The 17,786-nt window shown below is 37.0% G+C and overlaps 1 protein-coding gene across 6 annotated transcripts in view; it reads left to right on the top strand.

Annotated features, from left to right (window-relative positions):
* Nucleotides 1-17,786, top strand: part of kctd15b (potassium channel tetramerization domain containing 15b) — a gene marked incomplete at its 5' end in the record, with an annotated part of 27,523 nt that extends 9,737 nt beyond the window's left edge. For 4 of the 6 annotated variants that reach the window (XM_082182398.1, XM_082182399.1, XM_082182400.1 and 1 more), the window contains 4 exons: nt 2,606-2,750; nt 8,564-8,869; nt 15,657-16,955; nt 17,123-17,786. In XM_082182398.1, the coding sequence (XP_082038524.1) occupies nt 2,606-2,750; nt 8,564-8,869; nt 15,657-15,815 (610 nt within the window). In that variant the 3' untranslated portion in view covers nt 15,816-16,955; nt 17,123-17,786. Of the gene's footprint in view, nt 1-2,605; nt 2,751-8,563; nt 8,870-15,656; nt 16,956-17,007 lie in introns of all 6 variants that reach the window. The other 2 variants (XM_082182397.1, XM_082182396.1) reach the window with 2 other exon arrangements.

Genomic DNA, 17,786 nt, shown 5'->3' with positions numbered 1-17,786 from the left:
GAAATTCTAGCTGGAAGAATTGCAAGACCATATGAGAAAGGACGGCCGCGGGCGATACAGGGAGATGAGTATTGGTTTTTTATAAAGCATTTTGCATCGATTTCCAAAGGGGGGGAAAGAGAGAGAGAGAGAGAGAAAGAGAGAGAGGGAACAACAGGGAAAACAAGAGCTTTGGAAAGTGCATAAGGTGACGAGACTTGTGTGGAAGAGTGTATGAATCACACCGTTGCATTAAAGGAAGAGACGGTCCACGTTATGAAGGACAGTACACACACACACACACACACACACCTGAGCTCAATGAAGTGTGTTTGTGTTGGTAAATCACTTCCTCACGCTGAGTCAACAGCTCGACTGTAAACGTCTGCTAGGCTTTGACGAGGCTGTGGGATTTCTCTTTGTGGTTGTGGAGAGCCGTCAGCTGATCCAGGAACTGTAGGGATGATTAAAGAGGAGATTGCATCGGCTCGGCTGAGGAACGGAAGGAAATGCTGATCCTATCAGAGTTCAGAGAGAGAGAGAACTGAACTATACATGCAGAGAGAGGAAGATGTGGACAGGTATCCGGCGGACTGAGACGCGTCTGTGTGTGTGTGTGTCATTACAAGATGTTTAAAACACGTTACAATAAGATTCATCAAGAATGAACAATACTTCTACAGCATTTATTAATCTCAGATATTCATTTCAACGTTTACTAATACGTTATTAAAATCAAAGGTTGTGTTAGTTAACATTAGTTAATGCACTGTGAACTATAACATGAACAAACATTGAACAGCTGTATTTTTATTAACTGATATTAACAAAGATTCATAAATACTGTAACGCATTGTTAGTTCATACATTTGCTAATTTTAACTAATGAACCTTATTGTAAAGTGATACCGATGTTTGATATTAGTAGATTTAGTACGAGAATGTGTTATAATGTATTGAAAATGTTTACTGGAGATGGACACTCAAACCTAGTGAGCTGTCTACATAGGGAGCATCCTAACTATCACGACTCGTTCAAATTTTGGATTTGACTCTAATAAGCAACAAAGTATAAACATTTTTTTTTTTTTTTTTTTTTTTTTGTTGCAGTTAACTGATATTATTAACATATTTTTCTATTAAGAAGATCCTTTTTTATTGGAAAATAAAAAAGCGGTCGTCCTTTCTCATATGGTCTTGCAATTCTTCCAGCTAGAATTTCACCATTCATACTTTTTCAAATCCAGCTTTATCTCAAAAAGTGAAATATAGTAGAATGTATTATTAATGTATTATAAACGTTTGCTCTTTTTATCTGGTGATGGACACACAAACTCTGATTAAAATGTTATTAAAGTGTAAGAAATTCGCATTAAAGTGTGAAAAACACCTTTGGGAACCTTTCATTTGATCTCCCTTTTTTTTTTTTTTTGTGAAAAACTTTTGCTTGCAAGTGCGCGTGTCATCTTTCATTTTTATAAATGACAAAATACATATTTATTTAAGTGTGATGCAAATTCCCAAGATGTTTTTGGGAGACTGTAACTAAGAAAAGTACAAAACTAAAGCAAGAAGTGAAGAAGAGAGATATAGAGACGATCATAATGAAGGATTCTGTTTCCATCTCTTTTATTCTCCTTCCATCACTAAAATCCCAGCTAACAGGGAACGTTCTGGAAAAGTTATGAACAAACGTTCTTCCAGTAACGTTAATAGAACGTTCGTTCAAAGTTACTTTAATGTTCTCAAAACTTTAGATCAAAAACGTTATTAAGCCATTGCTAAAGGAGGGCTTTTTCTGAAATGTTTCAACTGGACCTTTATCTTACATGTTTTTTAAATGTTACTGTTTTAGAATGTTTAGAATGTTTAGAATGTTCAACATTCAAAAGTAACAATCCCATAATGTTTGAAGAATGATGAAATGGAATGTTTCTTTATCGTTTGCATAACCAAGAAATACCGTTTTTAAAACCAAAAAAAGAGGATGTTTTCAAATGCTCAGAACATTCAGAAATATTTTTTCATAACTTATTGAGAATGAGAACATTCTTATAACATATTTTTATTAGCTGGGAAACTTGAGTGTTTTCTCTAATGAATACAGTTCTCATTCCAGTGGTTTTTAGATCACAAAAGTGGCCAGACTTTCAGTCACATGGGCTTTTTAATCTTCAGGATTTGTTGCAAAGGAAACTTTGAAAAGCATCCCTCAAACATCATTACTGGAGTTTACCAAGCCACTCACTGCTTTTACTCACAGTGATTTTAACAAAGCCCTATCATTAATGCAAACAAGCATCACAGGCTTTTATGACTGTCCTGCTTTATTTCAGATGTGCTTCCTGACGTCATGTATTATGTGGGAGTTATTTAATTGGCTTGTGACAGTCGAGATGATCAGACGTTGAAGGGTTTTCAGCTCTGTATTAATCTCACTGTGGAGAAAGACTTGAAACGCTTTTCTCAGCCACTGAAATCTGCCTAAAGCCTCTTGTTTCAGATCCGAGCGTTAATACGTTTTTGGCTGGGCACTAATAAAATTGAAAAATAAATGCTAATTGTTTCATGCATTTAAAGGAGGCTGGCCTCGCTCCATTAACTGTGTGTGTGTGTTAATTTTCAGGATCAGCAGGCTGTTTAACGGAACCGAACCGATCGTTCTGGACAGTTTAAAGCAGCATTACTTCATCGACAGAGACGGAGAGATATTCCGCTATATCCTCAGCTTCCTGAGAACCTGCAAACTGCTCCTGCCGGATGACTTTAAGGTATTAAAACCAAGCATTATGTTGTCTGAAGCATATTCTTCTGGACAAATCCAGATTCACTGGCCGTTTGCAGTAGAATGCATGTGGTGTACTACAGTAAACACTGCACACTTACTATTAAACAGTATCCAGCACGCCATGATCTCGTCACATGCATTATATCAATTTCAAAAGTTATCATTGTGGAATTTTGGGGAGGAATATATGATCAATTATTTGCATTTTTAATCCAGTTGTATATCGTCACCTTCCTAAAGTCATTGCCCAAGTCATTTTTGCAGGTTTCTCAGAAAACTAAAGCCTAACTTCAGAGGTTGAGTAGATCTTCGTTCTTCTTGATGCTGCTGCCATCTTGAAAAGCTTGTAAAATTGCCCAAGTCTCATTGACTTATGCAAAAAAAATCATTTTTGTAAAAAAAAATTGGGCAATTATTTTAGGAAGGTGACGATATGTTAGAAAATTATTGTTGATATAAATTGATTCATCACACTGGAAATGGAAGGTCGATACAATGCATGTTGGGATACAATACAAATCGCTATTAGATCTTCGTTTAATCTCGTTGCTTTCTGAGAGACTTAAGAGATCTCAACTGTGGCTTTGCTTTCCCTTAACCGCGCTCTTGTTAGTGTACTGCACATTTAGTCTGAAATGAGAAAGCAGACTGTAGAAGAAGACAGCTGCTATAGCGCCACCTGTGGCAGAACTGAGAATGCAGTGCACTGCAAATGGCGGTAATGCACAAAATTTGAGTAGCACATCTAAGTAAATGTGTGTTCACATACTTGCATAGTCCTAACCAGACAAATCCTTAAAAAAGGACTAGTAATAACAGCTCTTTCATGCAATATTGAGGTTTTGTTTTGTCCTGCTGCAAACATGTGAAACGATGAAGATCAGGAAATAGCTTTTGTGTCTTGGTTTTTATTTCTGTTCTGTTTGGTAGCCCCGCCCATAGTGCAATATTATTGGTCCAAAATAGACATGTGAATATATATAGTATCAAATATGTTCTGATTGGCTGTGATTGTGTCACATTGCTCAGTGTTTTCCCTGTATGAGCAAATCACGTTCATATATCTGGACCACAGAAATGACTTGAATTCATATGTATTCATTATGAATAACTGCATATCTATTCAGTTCAAAAGTCTATTTGCATAGTGCTTTTCACAATGCATAGCGTTTAATGTAAAGCCGCTTTGAAACAATGTGTCACATTTATCCTCACGGATGAACTCTCCCTTCCAAACACACAGAAATGTGACGTAAACACGTTACGTCTTCTAATCTTGATCTGGATCCGCTTTGTTTTCCTCTCTTGAGTTGGACAAAGAACCCCGTTTGGACTGGTTTGATCTGATGATCAATGTGTGTGAAATCAGACAGAAATGCGAACGGTGTAAAGCGTATCCGTGAGGCATCGTGACTCATGGCCCGCGGTCGCCTGCGTTTCGCTAAATCAATGTGAACGTGGAATATGCTTTGCATGTATCAGGGAGAAAAGCAGCAGAGATTATCTGTTGTCAAGCTGCTCGAGTCAATAACTGATCCTGTTGTGTTTGTGACCACTAGCAGAGATTATAAAACATGTCTTGCTTTCAGAATAACACGAATCGCTCATGATAAATCCGACGAGCGAGACCGTAAAAGAGTCGGTTTTGATTCCAAGGTTTGTGTCACGGATCTGACCTCTACATCAGCATGTGCTTGACAAGAATCAAAGAGAAATGGTCATCTCTTATACGTATTAGATGGAGTCGGGGGAATATCTCTCTCTATCTCTCTCTCTGTCTGTGAGATGTTGTCTTGCCGATGGGCAATCGAGTAAGATCATTATTTTGGATCACAACAGGCCTGTCGGATCGCCTGAACATGGGAATTCAGGCTAGCGAATCGTGTCTCTTTCTTCACCTCTCTCGTATCTCTCCATCGTGTTGCTGGACTGTAGGAAGAGCGTTAGAGAACGAGTCCTGTTGAAAACAGAGATCCAGGCGCATGCGGAGCCGTACCGTTCCCTCGTTCCCTCCAGCGCTGATGCACCGCATGCATGTTGTCATCCGCAGTGTGAAGGGCGAACGAAAAGAAAAAAGACATGCGCGAAAAGAAAAGAGGTTAGAGACGTGTCCCGTCCAAAGTTAGAGATACTTTCATGTGCATTTTCCCCTTTATAATGTCCTCTTGCAATGATTTCGAATCATGTAAAGTTATTTTGTAAAGCTTATATTGCAATTCGAGCATTTTCTGCTTAGACTAATGCTGAAACAATTATTGCCCTGTTTTATAATAGTCTAAAATTTGTATATATATATATATACAGTTTAATGTTACAAAAGCTTTAGATTTCAGATAAATGCTGTTCTTTTGAACTTTCTATTCATCATAGCATCATGAAATAAAAATGTAAATAAATGTTTTCAACATTGATAATAATCATAAATGTTTCTTGATCATCAAATCATCATATTAGAATGATTTCTGAAGGATCATGTGACACTGAAGACTGGAGTAATGATGCTGAAAATTCAGCTTTGATCGCAGGAATAAATTACAGTTTAAAATATATTAAAATAGAAAACAGTCATTTTAAATTGTCATAATATTTCACAATATTACTGTTTTTTATTTATTTATTTTTATCAAATAAATCCAGCCTTGGTGAGCAGAAGATACTTCTTTTAAAAACATAAAAAAATCATACTAATCCCAAACTTTTGAACGGTAGTATATATATAGTGCTTAAGCTTGAAGCATGCATGTATAGAGGTTAGAGACGTGTCCCAGCTAAAGCTATGTATACTTTCATATAAATTTTTCCATTATAATGTCCAATTACAGTGATTTTAAACTATGGAAAAATGATTATTTGTAATGTTTATATTAAATAACCATGCATGTATGGAGGTTAGAGACGTGTCTTGACCAGTTATATATACTTTCATGTACATTTTCCCCTTATAATGTCCACTTGCAATGATTATCTATTTTTTTAAAGCTTATATTGCAATGGATTGCGTGTAATTTTGAAAATATTTTCTGCTTGGATTAGTGCTGAAATGTTCCGGGCAAAACTGATTGCCGTGTTTTATAATAGTCAAATTTTCTAATTTATGCGTTTAGTGCTTTTACAGAAAATAATGATGTTAATGTTTATAATATCTTAAACTCTTCATGCCTTACAGCTGCGTTTAGCAGATTAGATCTGTGTGATAATATAGTTTTCATTTCGTGACGATAGAAGCAATCAAGCATTTGAGATTTGCTATATATTGCTTTGCACAGGTAATACTGTGTGTTTGCAGATGATACTTCTATATCCAACTTTATACATAGATCTGTGTGATATATTTTGTCACAATATCAAAGCAATTAATCCAATATAGCAAATCTCAACTGCTTATGTGATTTTTCTGTGTATATGTAGCGTAGGTGAAGTTAATATATCCGACTTTATAAAGCTGCGTGAAAATGTAGTTTGCATTATGCAACGATATAAACAAGACTATTATTAGCGTGTCAAGCGGTTGATCCTTCACTGTCTGTTTTCTGCACAGAAACCTGCGAATACAATCAGTCATAGTTTAGTTTCCATTCAGGCTGTGTGTGCAGTTCATGACTGTTTATATGAATCTTTATGCAGATTATTCTGCACACAAAACCATATCCTCAGATGAACTCCAATCATTTCCACACCTCAGCTCCTCCCGTGATGGAGAGGCGAGGAAGAATAGTACCATCTGGACTTGTGGGAAATTAAGGAAAAACTGAGAGGGGCAAAAAAGCCCTGGCAAGATCCCCGTGAGGAAGAGAGAGAGAGAGAGTGAGAGAGAGAGAGCGGGCGAGAGAGAGATAGAGGGAGGGAGAGAGAGAGAGATAGAGAGAGTGGGCGAGAGAGAGAGAGGGAGAGAGAGAGATAGAGAGAGAGAGAGAGAGAGAGAGAGAGAGAGGAGAGAGAGAGAGAGAGAGAGAGCGGGCGAGAGAGAGAGAGAGAGAGAGAGAGAGAGAGCGGGAGTGAGAGAGAGAGAGAGAGAGAGAGAGAGAGCGGGCGAGAGAGAGAGAGAGAGAGCGGGCGAGAGAGAGAGAGAGAGAGAGAGAGAGAGAGAGAGAGAGAGAGAGAGAGTGAGTGAGATAGAGAGAGAGAGTGAGATAGAGAGAGAGAGAGAGAGAGAGTTTGGCAGTCTGCTGTTGTCTGCCTGGATAAAGAAACGCTGAAGCCTCGAGGTCGTTCACTGACGGGCTCCAACGAGCACATGAGATCCTGCCAAACGTCTCGACTGTGACCCGCGGGCCGCGCTGATGCCCCTCTGATGCCCCTCTGATGCCCCTCTGAGCAACACATGCACCCCGCACCCCAAACACACTGCTTTTAAACATTCATTCATTTACTGCCTTTTATTTATGTTCTTACTCGTTTTTTATTTATCAGTGGCGTTTGCAGTAATAGCGTCACCTTTGCTCAGAGTTGGTGACTGTATTTTATTTAGAAAGCATAAACATCTATTGAAAAGTTTAATTATCTCTTTTTAAAATAATTATTTTGTATATTTTAACTTGGAGGTGTAGTGGCGTTTGAGGTAATAGCATCACTATTGCTACTAAAACAATTACATTTCTAAATACTAAACTTGAATATCGCTGGGTTTTATTTATGTACTTATTAGTTTTTTTATTCATCAGAGGCGTTTGCAGGAATAACATCACCTTTGCTCATAGTTAGTGACTACTTGGAAAGCGTAAACATACATTGAAAAGAGTATAATTATCTCTTTAAAATAAATATTTTTTATATTGTAACTTGTGTAGTGGCGTTTGAGGTAATAGCACCACTATCGCTCATAGCAAAAATTGTATTTCTGAATAATAATCTTGAATATTTGCATGGGCTGACAACACTTTTATTTGGAAAGCGTAGACGTCTTTTATGTATGTGTTGTGGAAAGACAGTAGAATAATCTTTAAAAATAATTATTTAGTATTTTTAACCTAGGATTTGACTGCATTTTGTGTGTGTTATTTATTGTGGTTCATTGTACGGATGCGACCTGAACCCGTTCAACAGCAACACAATTATTATTGTTATTTATAAACAATATCTGTATCTTATCTTCAGTTTTGATCCTGCACCTGTTGGAGATCGTTCATATTTCCCTCTTTTGTGAATAATTATTTCCACCAAAAACTGCTGTTTGATCACATCTCTTGTACGTGTGTGTGTGTGTGTGTGTGTGTGTGTGTGTGTTTCTGTTAGTGATTTTATTTAATTTTTTACCATAAATCTAGCAAAACGGTTGTAATACAGGGGAAAAACTCTCTAAAATCAACAGTTGATACACTACCATTAAAAGTTTCTTTAAAAGTCTCTTCTGCTCACCAAGGCTGTATTTATTTTATCAAAATTAGTCAAAATGTGAAATATTATTCCAATTTAAAACAGCTGTTTTCTATGTGAATATATATTAAAGTGTAATTTATTCCTGTGATCAAAGCTGAATTTTCAGCATCATTACTCCAGTCTTCAGTCTTTCATACATTTTTTCAGGATTATTTGATGAATAGAAAGTTCAAAAGAACAGCAAAACCAAATAGAATCTTTTGTAATATTATGAGTGTCTTTTGATGAATTCATGCTGATTAAAATTATTAGTTTCCTTAAATATCACTAATTATATATTTATATATATATATATATATATATATATATATATATATATAAATTGTAAAAAAAAAAAAAAAATGCTTCTCAAGTAAATACATCTTGTTTAAACTAAGGATGTTTAGATCTAAATGTGTAATGTTTCCCGTCTCTGCTCAGGAATTCCACCTCCTGTACGAGGAGGCGCGATATTACCAGCTGTCTCCGATGATCAAGGAGCTGGAGCGCTGGAAGCAGGACCGGGAGCAGAGACGCCTGGCTCAACCCTGCGACTGCCTGGTGGTGCGCGTGACCCCTGACCTCGGCGAGCGCATCGCCCTCAGCGGGGAGAAGGTGCTCATCGAGGAGGTCTTCCCCGAGACCGGCGACGTCATGTGTAACTCGGTCAACGCTGGCTGGAACCAGGACCCGACGCACGTCATCCGCTTCCCGCTGAACGGATACTGCCGACTGAACTCAGTGCAGGTAAAGACGTTTACTGTGGATATTTACTGGTGTGCTGCTCTTATCTGCTCCAGACGGCATTCAGGACGCTTTATTCCTGCATGAGGAACATCACGTTTCTTCTGCTTAGTCTTTACGTGGGCGGATTTAAAGGAACACGTCAACTTTTTGGGACTTTAGCTTATTCACCGTATTCCCCAGAGTTAGATAAGTCCATACATACCCTTCTCATCTCCGTGTGCGTGCCGTAACTCTGTCTGACGCACCCACCGCTAGCCTAGCTTAGCACAAAGACTGTAGGTAAATGGCTCCAGCTAGCATACTGCTCCCAATAAGTGACAAAATAACGTCAACATTTTCCTATTTACATGTTGTGATTTGTATAGTCACAGCGTGTACAAATAACAAGGTCACATGAGACACAGCCATCTTCTAACCGTATACACACTGGGAACTATATTCTCAGAAGGCGAAGCACTGCTACTTCTGCGGAGTGATTGGATATGTCACTAGGATATGTAACAAAAACTTTTAAGCTGGCTATTATTAAACCTCTTACTAAAAAAACGCAACTTGATCCAAGTGAAGTTGTCAATTACAGGCCGATCTCGAATCTACCCTTTTTGTCAAAGATACTAGAAAAGGCCGTATCCTCACAACTATGCTCCTTTTTAGAAAGAAAAGGTATCTGCGAAAATTTCCAGTCAAGATTTAGACCGTATCATAGTACTGGGACTGCTCTCATTAGTGTCACAAATTATTTGCTCTTATCATCCAATCGTGGTTGTATCTCGCTATTAGTGTTATTCGATCTTAGTGCTGCATTTGAAACTGTCAACCAAAACATTCTTTTGAATAGACTCGAAAATGATGTTAGCATTAGTGGAATTGCATTAGAATGGTTTAAATCATACTTATCTGACCATTATCAGTTTGTATATATCGATATACATATCGATAGTCATATCGATCACAAGTTCAGTATGGAGTACCACAAGGCTCAGTACTAGGACCGTTGTTGTTCACTCTGTACATGCTAGGTGCTGCGAGTAAATCACTCCGCAGAAGGAGCAGTGCTTCGCCTTCTGAGAATATAGTTCCCAGTATGTATACGGTTAGAAGATGGTTGTGTCTCATGTGACCTTGTTATTTGTACACGCTGTGACTATACAAATAGGAAATAGGACATCTAATCCTACATGTAAATAGGAAAATGTTGGCGTTATTTTGTCACTTATTGGGAGCAGTATGCTAACTGGAGCCGTTTACCTCCAATCTTTGTGCTAAGCTAGGCTAGTGGTGGGTGCGTCAGACAGAGTTACGGCACGCACGGAGATGAGAAGGGTATGTATGGACTTATCTAACTCTGGGGGATACGGTGAATAAGCTAAAGTCCCAAAAAGTCGGTGTGTTCCTTTAAGAAAATCAGTGTAAATGCTGAAATAAATAACAAGTTCATCATCACTAGATGTGTGGCTGACACTAGTGCTGCCTATCTAGACAGCGTTTTCCGGCATCACAGGTTTAGTCCTGACATAATATCATATATCATAAAATATCTCATTTAACCAAAATGAGCATTACCATTGAAAAGTTTGAGGTCAGTAAAGAAGTCTCTTCTGCTCACCAAAGCTTCATTTATTTGATCAAAAATACAGTAAAAACAGTGAAATATTATTACAATTTAAAATAACTGTTTTCTATGTGAATATATAGTAAAGTGTAATTTATTCATGCGATCAAAGCTGAATTTTCAGCATCATTACTCCAGTCTTCAGTGTCACATGATCCTTCACAAATCAGTCTAATATTAGGATTTGATGCTCAAGAAATTTATGATTATCATTATCATGTTGAAAAACAGTTTTTGCTGCTTCAGTTTTTGTGGAAATCAATAATAGGGCCCTATGATTACCGCGATACAGAAAACGCGGACGAATCACGAAATCCAGTCATAAAAAGTCTTCATGGCAACCCGTCAAAATACAAGTTTGTTTTAACTTGGAGAATTTGTGACGGAAATATATTACTGTTGTACAGTAGAATTTAGCTACATCTCAATGTACTAATAATACTAACACTAATAATAATAATAATAATACATTATTATTAAAACTAAATTTTTTATGGAATTATCTATTTTTCTTCCATGTCTTAATTTTACAGTAAATCTCTGTTGTGCAGCACTTTGTTTGACAAAAAAGTTTGTGATTAAAAGATAAATTAAATTGATGTTTTGTTCAAATACTCAAGAATTTCTGATTATTTTAATTTTTAACAATTATAAAATTGTTGTTTTTATGAATTCAATTCATTAGATATGTTTTTTAATCATTAACATTTAATTAAACCATTAAAATGGAATTCAGAAAACTTGCAACAGAAATCACAAAATTTGGTAAAAAGAAAACTACATTTAAAGGGATAGTTCACCCAAAAATGAAAATTAGCCCATGATTTACTCACCCTCAAGTCATCCTCGGTGTATATGACTCTTCTTTCAGACGCATATAATCGTTATATATAACTATCCCTTAAAAAAACAAACATATTTCATAGGCCTAAAATGTGAGGTTTATCATTTTACAATAAACTTTTTTTTTGGTCAAAACTGTATTTGTACACGTCAATAAAATGTGATGTTGTACATCCTCCAACCAATATTTCTTGTTCTTGTTCTTGTTGTTATTCTTGAATAATGTCATTATTCTAATGTTCATGCAAACAAAACAAGCTCATTTTATTGTTATTGTTATGTTATTTTATGTTGTTTGTTGGTTTTCGACTAAACTTGATTTCAGTGTAGTTTCTGAACACTTCCAGCACATTTGAACAATACCGTGATGATATTGATAATCGTGATCGTTTTGGTTACTATAACCAATATTTTCATACATTTCATCTCTATGATATATGTTAATGAGAGCGAGGCTCAACCTGTATCTGAACTAACGTGAACACACACACACACACACACACACACACACACACACACCTCGACAGCGCCCCCTCAGGCTCGAGTAAAACACGCACCAAAACGCCTTTTTATGTGCAGCCCTAATTCTTCACTCCCTCAAAAACAAAAGGCAAGAGCGAGAAGAAAAGAGAGGCTAGAAAAATGAAATGCATAATTTACACGTTTCTCCTTTTTAAGACGCAGCTCTTCCTTTTTAAAAAAGACTCCAACGTAACAACGCCCAGAGCGGTTGAAATACACGTATTGCATTTTTTAATACCATACTTACACTTTCTCAAACAGCCTCAACCCCTTTATGCTTCTTTTATAGATTTCTAAATGGCTTGCAATAGAATTAATTGGCTGCATCAACTAACACAACAGTTCTGTGTTTCAGTCAGTCTCCGTCTGCCCTCTCTTTGTTTGCTCGCTCAAGCTCTATTTCTTTTCTAAAACGAGTTGATTTCTGTGAAGTGACTGAAGCTCATTTCTCTGTTTCTTGCTGAAGCAGACTCTTTTAAACACAACTGTTCACACACACACACACACACACACACACACACACACACACACACACACACACACACACACACACACAAGGCCACGAGAGAGACTCGACTGCTGCTCAAGCCAATGATGATGCAATGCTCTTTGTTATATGCATATATAATTATATGCAGATACATACATAAACATTTCTCAATAATGAATATATTTACATTCATCTTTTACTCATGCCCCATCCCAGCTAACAAAGATGCTCTTTAGCAAAAGTTCCCATTAAATCGTCATTTCTGAATGTTCCAGTTTTTTTAATGTTCTAAAAACGTGTTTTCTTGGTTATGAAACTGTTAAGGAAACATTCCATTTTGCAAACATTACGAGATTGTAACTTTTGAATGTTCTCTGAACGTTCTAAAACTAGTAACATTTAAAAAGTGTTTAAAAAAAGTCCAGTGAATGATGAATGGATAACGTTTTTGGGTCAACGTTTGGAAAACATTATTACGTAAACACTGGAAAACTTTGAATGAACGTTAACGTTACTGGAAGAAAGTTTTTTCCTAACTTTGAGGAAGTTCCCTGTTAATAACTGTGATCTTGTCAGAATGCATTGCTTTAGTGATGAGGGATGCATGTCGCGCTGCTTTAGATATCGCTGAAACCAGACATTCAGTCATCTGGAACGTGCATGATGTCGTAAAAGTGCTGACTATGTAGACACATTAACATCTCCACATTAACACTTAATGCATTGCAAAAATAGGGTTTGCCTATGTGATTATATGTGACCAAATCTGGTTTATAATAAGAAATAAATATGCTAAATATCTCGGAACAACCTTGTGAAAAAGAAGTACACTTTAGCATACTTTTAAAATAAGAGAAATAACATACCTAAGTGTGAACTGAATGTTTTCACGCACATAATTGCATGTTAGTTGCAATTAAATCTATTATAGTTTCATTTTAGATTAAATACACTTATTTGAAGTTGAACTTAGGAATGATTTTGTGACCCACTCAAATACATCTTTATATGTACTTTTATAATTACTTTTATTATTTTTGAAATATGGTTAAAGTTTAATGCAGAACGTACCGAGAAGCATTTAAGATAATCTAAAATATTGTCCTATCTATTGAAACTTGTATGTATTTTAATATATTTGTAATCACACACTTGTGATCAAGTTGCAATTCAGTATTTAAAACTGAGTTCATATCAATGCACTTTTTAAAAGTGTACTTAAGTGTGTTATGAAAGTCTACTCTCTTTAAGTACACTTAAGTGGCCTTTTACTTAATTAATATTATATTATCTGCAAGTACAGTTTTTTAAATATACTTTTAAGGTTTGAAGTACACTAAAGTGCACATTAAATACAAGTAAGCACACTTTTTTAAATGAGTTATGGTGGCCACTGGCTAGATGTACAAATCCAGCTTTTTTTTGCTCTGCTAACTAGTACAGTAACTAGCGCTTTTAGAAATGGCTCGTTTAGCTTGAAAAAGTGAGAGAAGGAACTAATAAACCAGCTCAGACCGGCAGATGAATGACATGTTGAAGAACAGAGAGACTGAAGGAGTCTGCAGTGAGATGGAGACACTGAGGAAGTGAGAGGGGCGAGCGACACACGTGAACGGCTTCAGAAAGGAAAAACATTTAGCCAAACACACACACGCTCATAGTGTCCCAAAGCTGAAGCTCCGTCCATATCTCAGAGTGATGGAGGACCGGGATCAACTCGGACACTGGTGAACTTTCATCAAACTGACAGATGTGCCACTGCACACACACACACACACACACACACACACACACACACACACAGAGAGAGAGAGAGAGAGAGAGAGAGAGAGAGAGGCTCTACTGACAGATACATGACACAGAGCCACTCACACACACACACACACACACACACACACACACACACACACACACACACTGTTTACACAGTTATTATGAGAACGACGACCACATTCTCATAAGTTACCGCTGAAAAACAACCAAATTAATTCCCCAAAGCGCGTCTCTGGACGGTCATTTCTCTGAGTGAACTCGTGTCAGGGACGATGGCCGATCTCACAGAGACTCATTCAGTGGGATGAGCGGATGGTGTGTGTGTGTGTGTGTGTGTGTGTGTGTGTTTCCCGCTGTGGCTGTCATCACGAACCTGATATATTTTTAACATGAGCATCTCATGTGTGTGATTTAGAGTGAATGGTTCAGATGATTAAAGCTAAAAAAATATGAACCCCAGATTTCAGTTTGTTTTGTTGGTGTGAAATCAGTTTTCCAAACTCACGTAAATAACAGTCCATTAGAAAAGGTGATTTGGGTTCATATGAGTGACAGTTTACAGTGAATATGAATGCGATCAGCAGTTCGCTTCTGCAAGTCAGGGCTGTTGATTAATGAATAATGTGCATTATTTCATGTTCATACTCACTCGTATTATAGTGTGAAGCCTCTACATAAACCAGTCAGACGAGTACAGTTTTGTGCATGTTTTTGGGGTTTCTTTTGCCTTTACTCAGTAGGATCAAACTCAAACCTGGTTCTCTACGGGCCAGCAGCTCTAATACACCCATTCAAAAATTTATGATTAATTCATTCAATTTTATTCAAAGACGCATTAAACTGATAAAAAATGACAGTCAAGACATTTACAACCTCAAATAAATGCTGTTTTTTTTCTTCAATTCATCATAGAATCCTGAAAAACACAGTTTCCACCAAAATATGAGCGCAACTTATTTCAACACTGATAATAATCATAAATGTTTCTTGAGCATAAAATCATCATATTAGAATGATTTGTGAAGGATCATGTGACACTGAAGACTGGAGTAATGATGCTGAAAATTCAGCTTTGATCACAGGAATAAATTACACTTTACTATACATTCACATAGAAAACACTAATATTAAATTTACACTTTATTTTAATGTGTCCTTGTTACATATGTAGTTACTATAGTAATAAGAAGAAGAACTGATAAGAATTTAAAATGTGTACCTTGAAATGCAATGCAAGTCGCTTTGGATAAAAGCGTCTGCCAAATGCATAAATGTAAATGTAATAACTATAAATTATACATAATTACATGCAACTAACCCTAATCCTACCCTAACCCTATAGTAAGTAGTTAATTACTATTACTCAGTACTTAAATATACAATTACACTGTAATGAGGACACATTAAAATAAAGTGCAACCTTAAATTGTGATAATATCTCACACTTTTTACTGTATTCTTGATCAAAGCAGAAGAGACTTGAAATCCTTCCTTTAGACCGTGTCTGTGATGAGAAGTGTGTGTTTGAGCTTGTGCTTGTGTTTCAGGTGTTGGAGCGTCTCTTCCAGAAGGGCTTCAGTGTGTCTGCGTCCTGTGGCGGAGGAGTGGACTCGTCTCAGTTCAGCGAGTACGTGATGTGTCGCGAGGACAGGAGGAGTCAGTCCATGAACACACCCATCAGGATAAAGCAGGAGCCGCTGGACTAGACACACACTCAGGCCCTCGGCCCCTCCACACACAGACTCGCAGCGTTCACACGGGGAATGTAATGCACACACACACACACACACACACACACACGCACACACGCACACACACAAACCCAAAGAACTTCAACAGGATCTGCGTCACTTCCTGTTCCGCCCGAACCACCAATCAGAGGACGTCCTCACGCATATGGAATCAGGCCACGCCCCTCTTCCGGCGTGTGATTAACACGACTCTATCGTCAGGGGCCGAGGGTCGGTTTCTCGCTCCCGACGGATTTTTTCATTTCAACCTTGTTGTTTATAAAGTTTTTCACTCCTTATAGCACCGTTGTCTGCGGTTATCAGTACTAGGATGGAGTTTTGTGTTTATTTCTGTTGTTACATGAAGGATGATGGGAGTGTTGTTCTGTGTGAGAAACAGAAACACTATTACGCCCCGGAGCTGCGGGGCCGGAGCGGTCTGGGGTTTAATGCGTTCCGGCTTCTTTGTTTGAAGGATCTGCGAGCAAACGTGAGCTTTTCTAAAGCCTGCAACACTGATGGAGCGAGCCAGAACATTAAGCATATCGTTAAACAGTTGAAAGTTTTATAAGCTCTCTAATGCTTGAATCAAAAGAGTTCTGAGCTAAACACAAAGAGCTGTGTGTGTGTGTGTGTGTGTGTCACGGAGAAAATGTAAGGATCCCGAGGCTAAGCATTGGAAGATGAAGACATATGATTGTGTCTAGAGGAAATCCATAGCGTTCATCACATACGTTTGCACTTAAATGCGTCTCAGACGCCCGTGTGTTTAAAGATTCAGTGGAAATAGAGTCGAGTGTGAGAGTGCTGACAGAATGAGGGTAACTATCTACGGTGCATTAATTTTTAAACCATCTTTGTGAATGAATAATGGTTATTCATTAGCCCAGTTTATCAGGTTTTCCGATTGTTTGAAGTTGTCCGTTTTCTGTTTTTGACGTCAAAATGTTGTCAGACGCGGAACCGCTCGAGTCAAGGACAGATACGCTGGGAACTTCCTCACACTGGACTACAGTAAAACTACAGTAAAACTACAGTAAACTACAGTAAAACTACAGTAAACTACAGTAAACCAGTAAACTACAGTAAACTACTGTAAACTACAGTAAAACTACAGTAAACTACAGTAAACTACAGTAACACTACAGTAAACTACAGTAAACTACAGTAACACTACAGTAAAACTACAGTAAACTACAGTAAACTACAGTAAAACTACAGTAAAACTACAGTAAACTACAGTAAACTACAGTAAAACTACAGTAAACTACAGTAAACTACAGTAAAACTACAGTAAAACTACAGTAAACTACAGTAAACTACAGTAAAACTACAGTAAACTACAGTAAACTTCAGTAAAACTACAGTAAACTACAGTAAACTACAGTAAACTACTGTAAACTACAGTAAAACTACAGTAAACTACAGTAAACTAACAAACGAATCAACACTTCAGGCACACATTCCCTGTCTGTCGGAAAAAAGATAGTATTTGCAAATATAATCAATTGATTGCCATATAACAAAATCTTTTAAGCCAGCTTGTAATGTGCTCTTTAACCGATAGATTTAACCCTTCTATTGTCCAAACACTTTACATGAAATCTTTAAAAATAAAATCATATTAAACATTATGTATATGTACAGTAGTGGCTAAAAGTGATGTCCGGCCTAGCAAAATTGACATATTCACCCTTTATTTAAATATTATACATTATATATATATATATAAATATAAAGAACTTTAGTAAGTATATTGTGTAGTTGTGTTTGGAGTCGATTGTTTTATTCGTGATAATAACACAATAATTCATGCCGAATGGTGCCAACATAATTTTTGGCCGGGCTGTCATACAAAGAAATTATGAAGTGCAAAAACAAGAGAGAACCGACAAAATATTAATAACTGATTATGTTTCTAGTCAATATATGCTTTTTCCTGAGCTT

Source organism: Leuciscus leuciscus (assembly GCF_965113295.1).
Source record: "Leuciscus leuciscus genome assembly, chromosome: 10".
NCBI classification, from domain to species: Eukaryota; Metazoa; Chordata; class Actinopteri; order Cypriniformes; family Leuciscidae; genus Leuciscus; species Leuciscus leuciscus.
The sequence above is the reverse complement of the archived record's forward strand: the minus strand, read 5'-3'. Positions and strand labels throughout refer to the sequence as shown.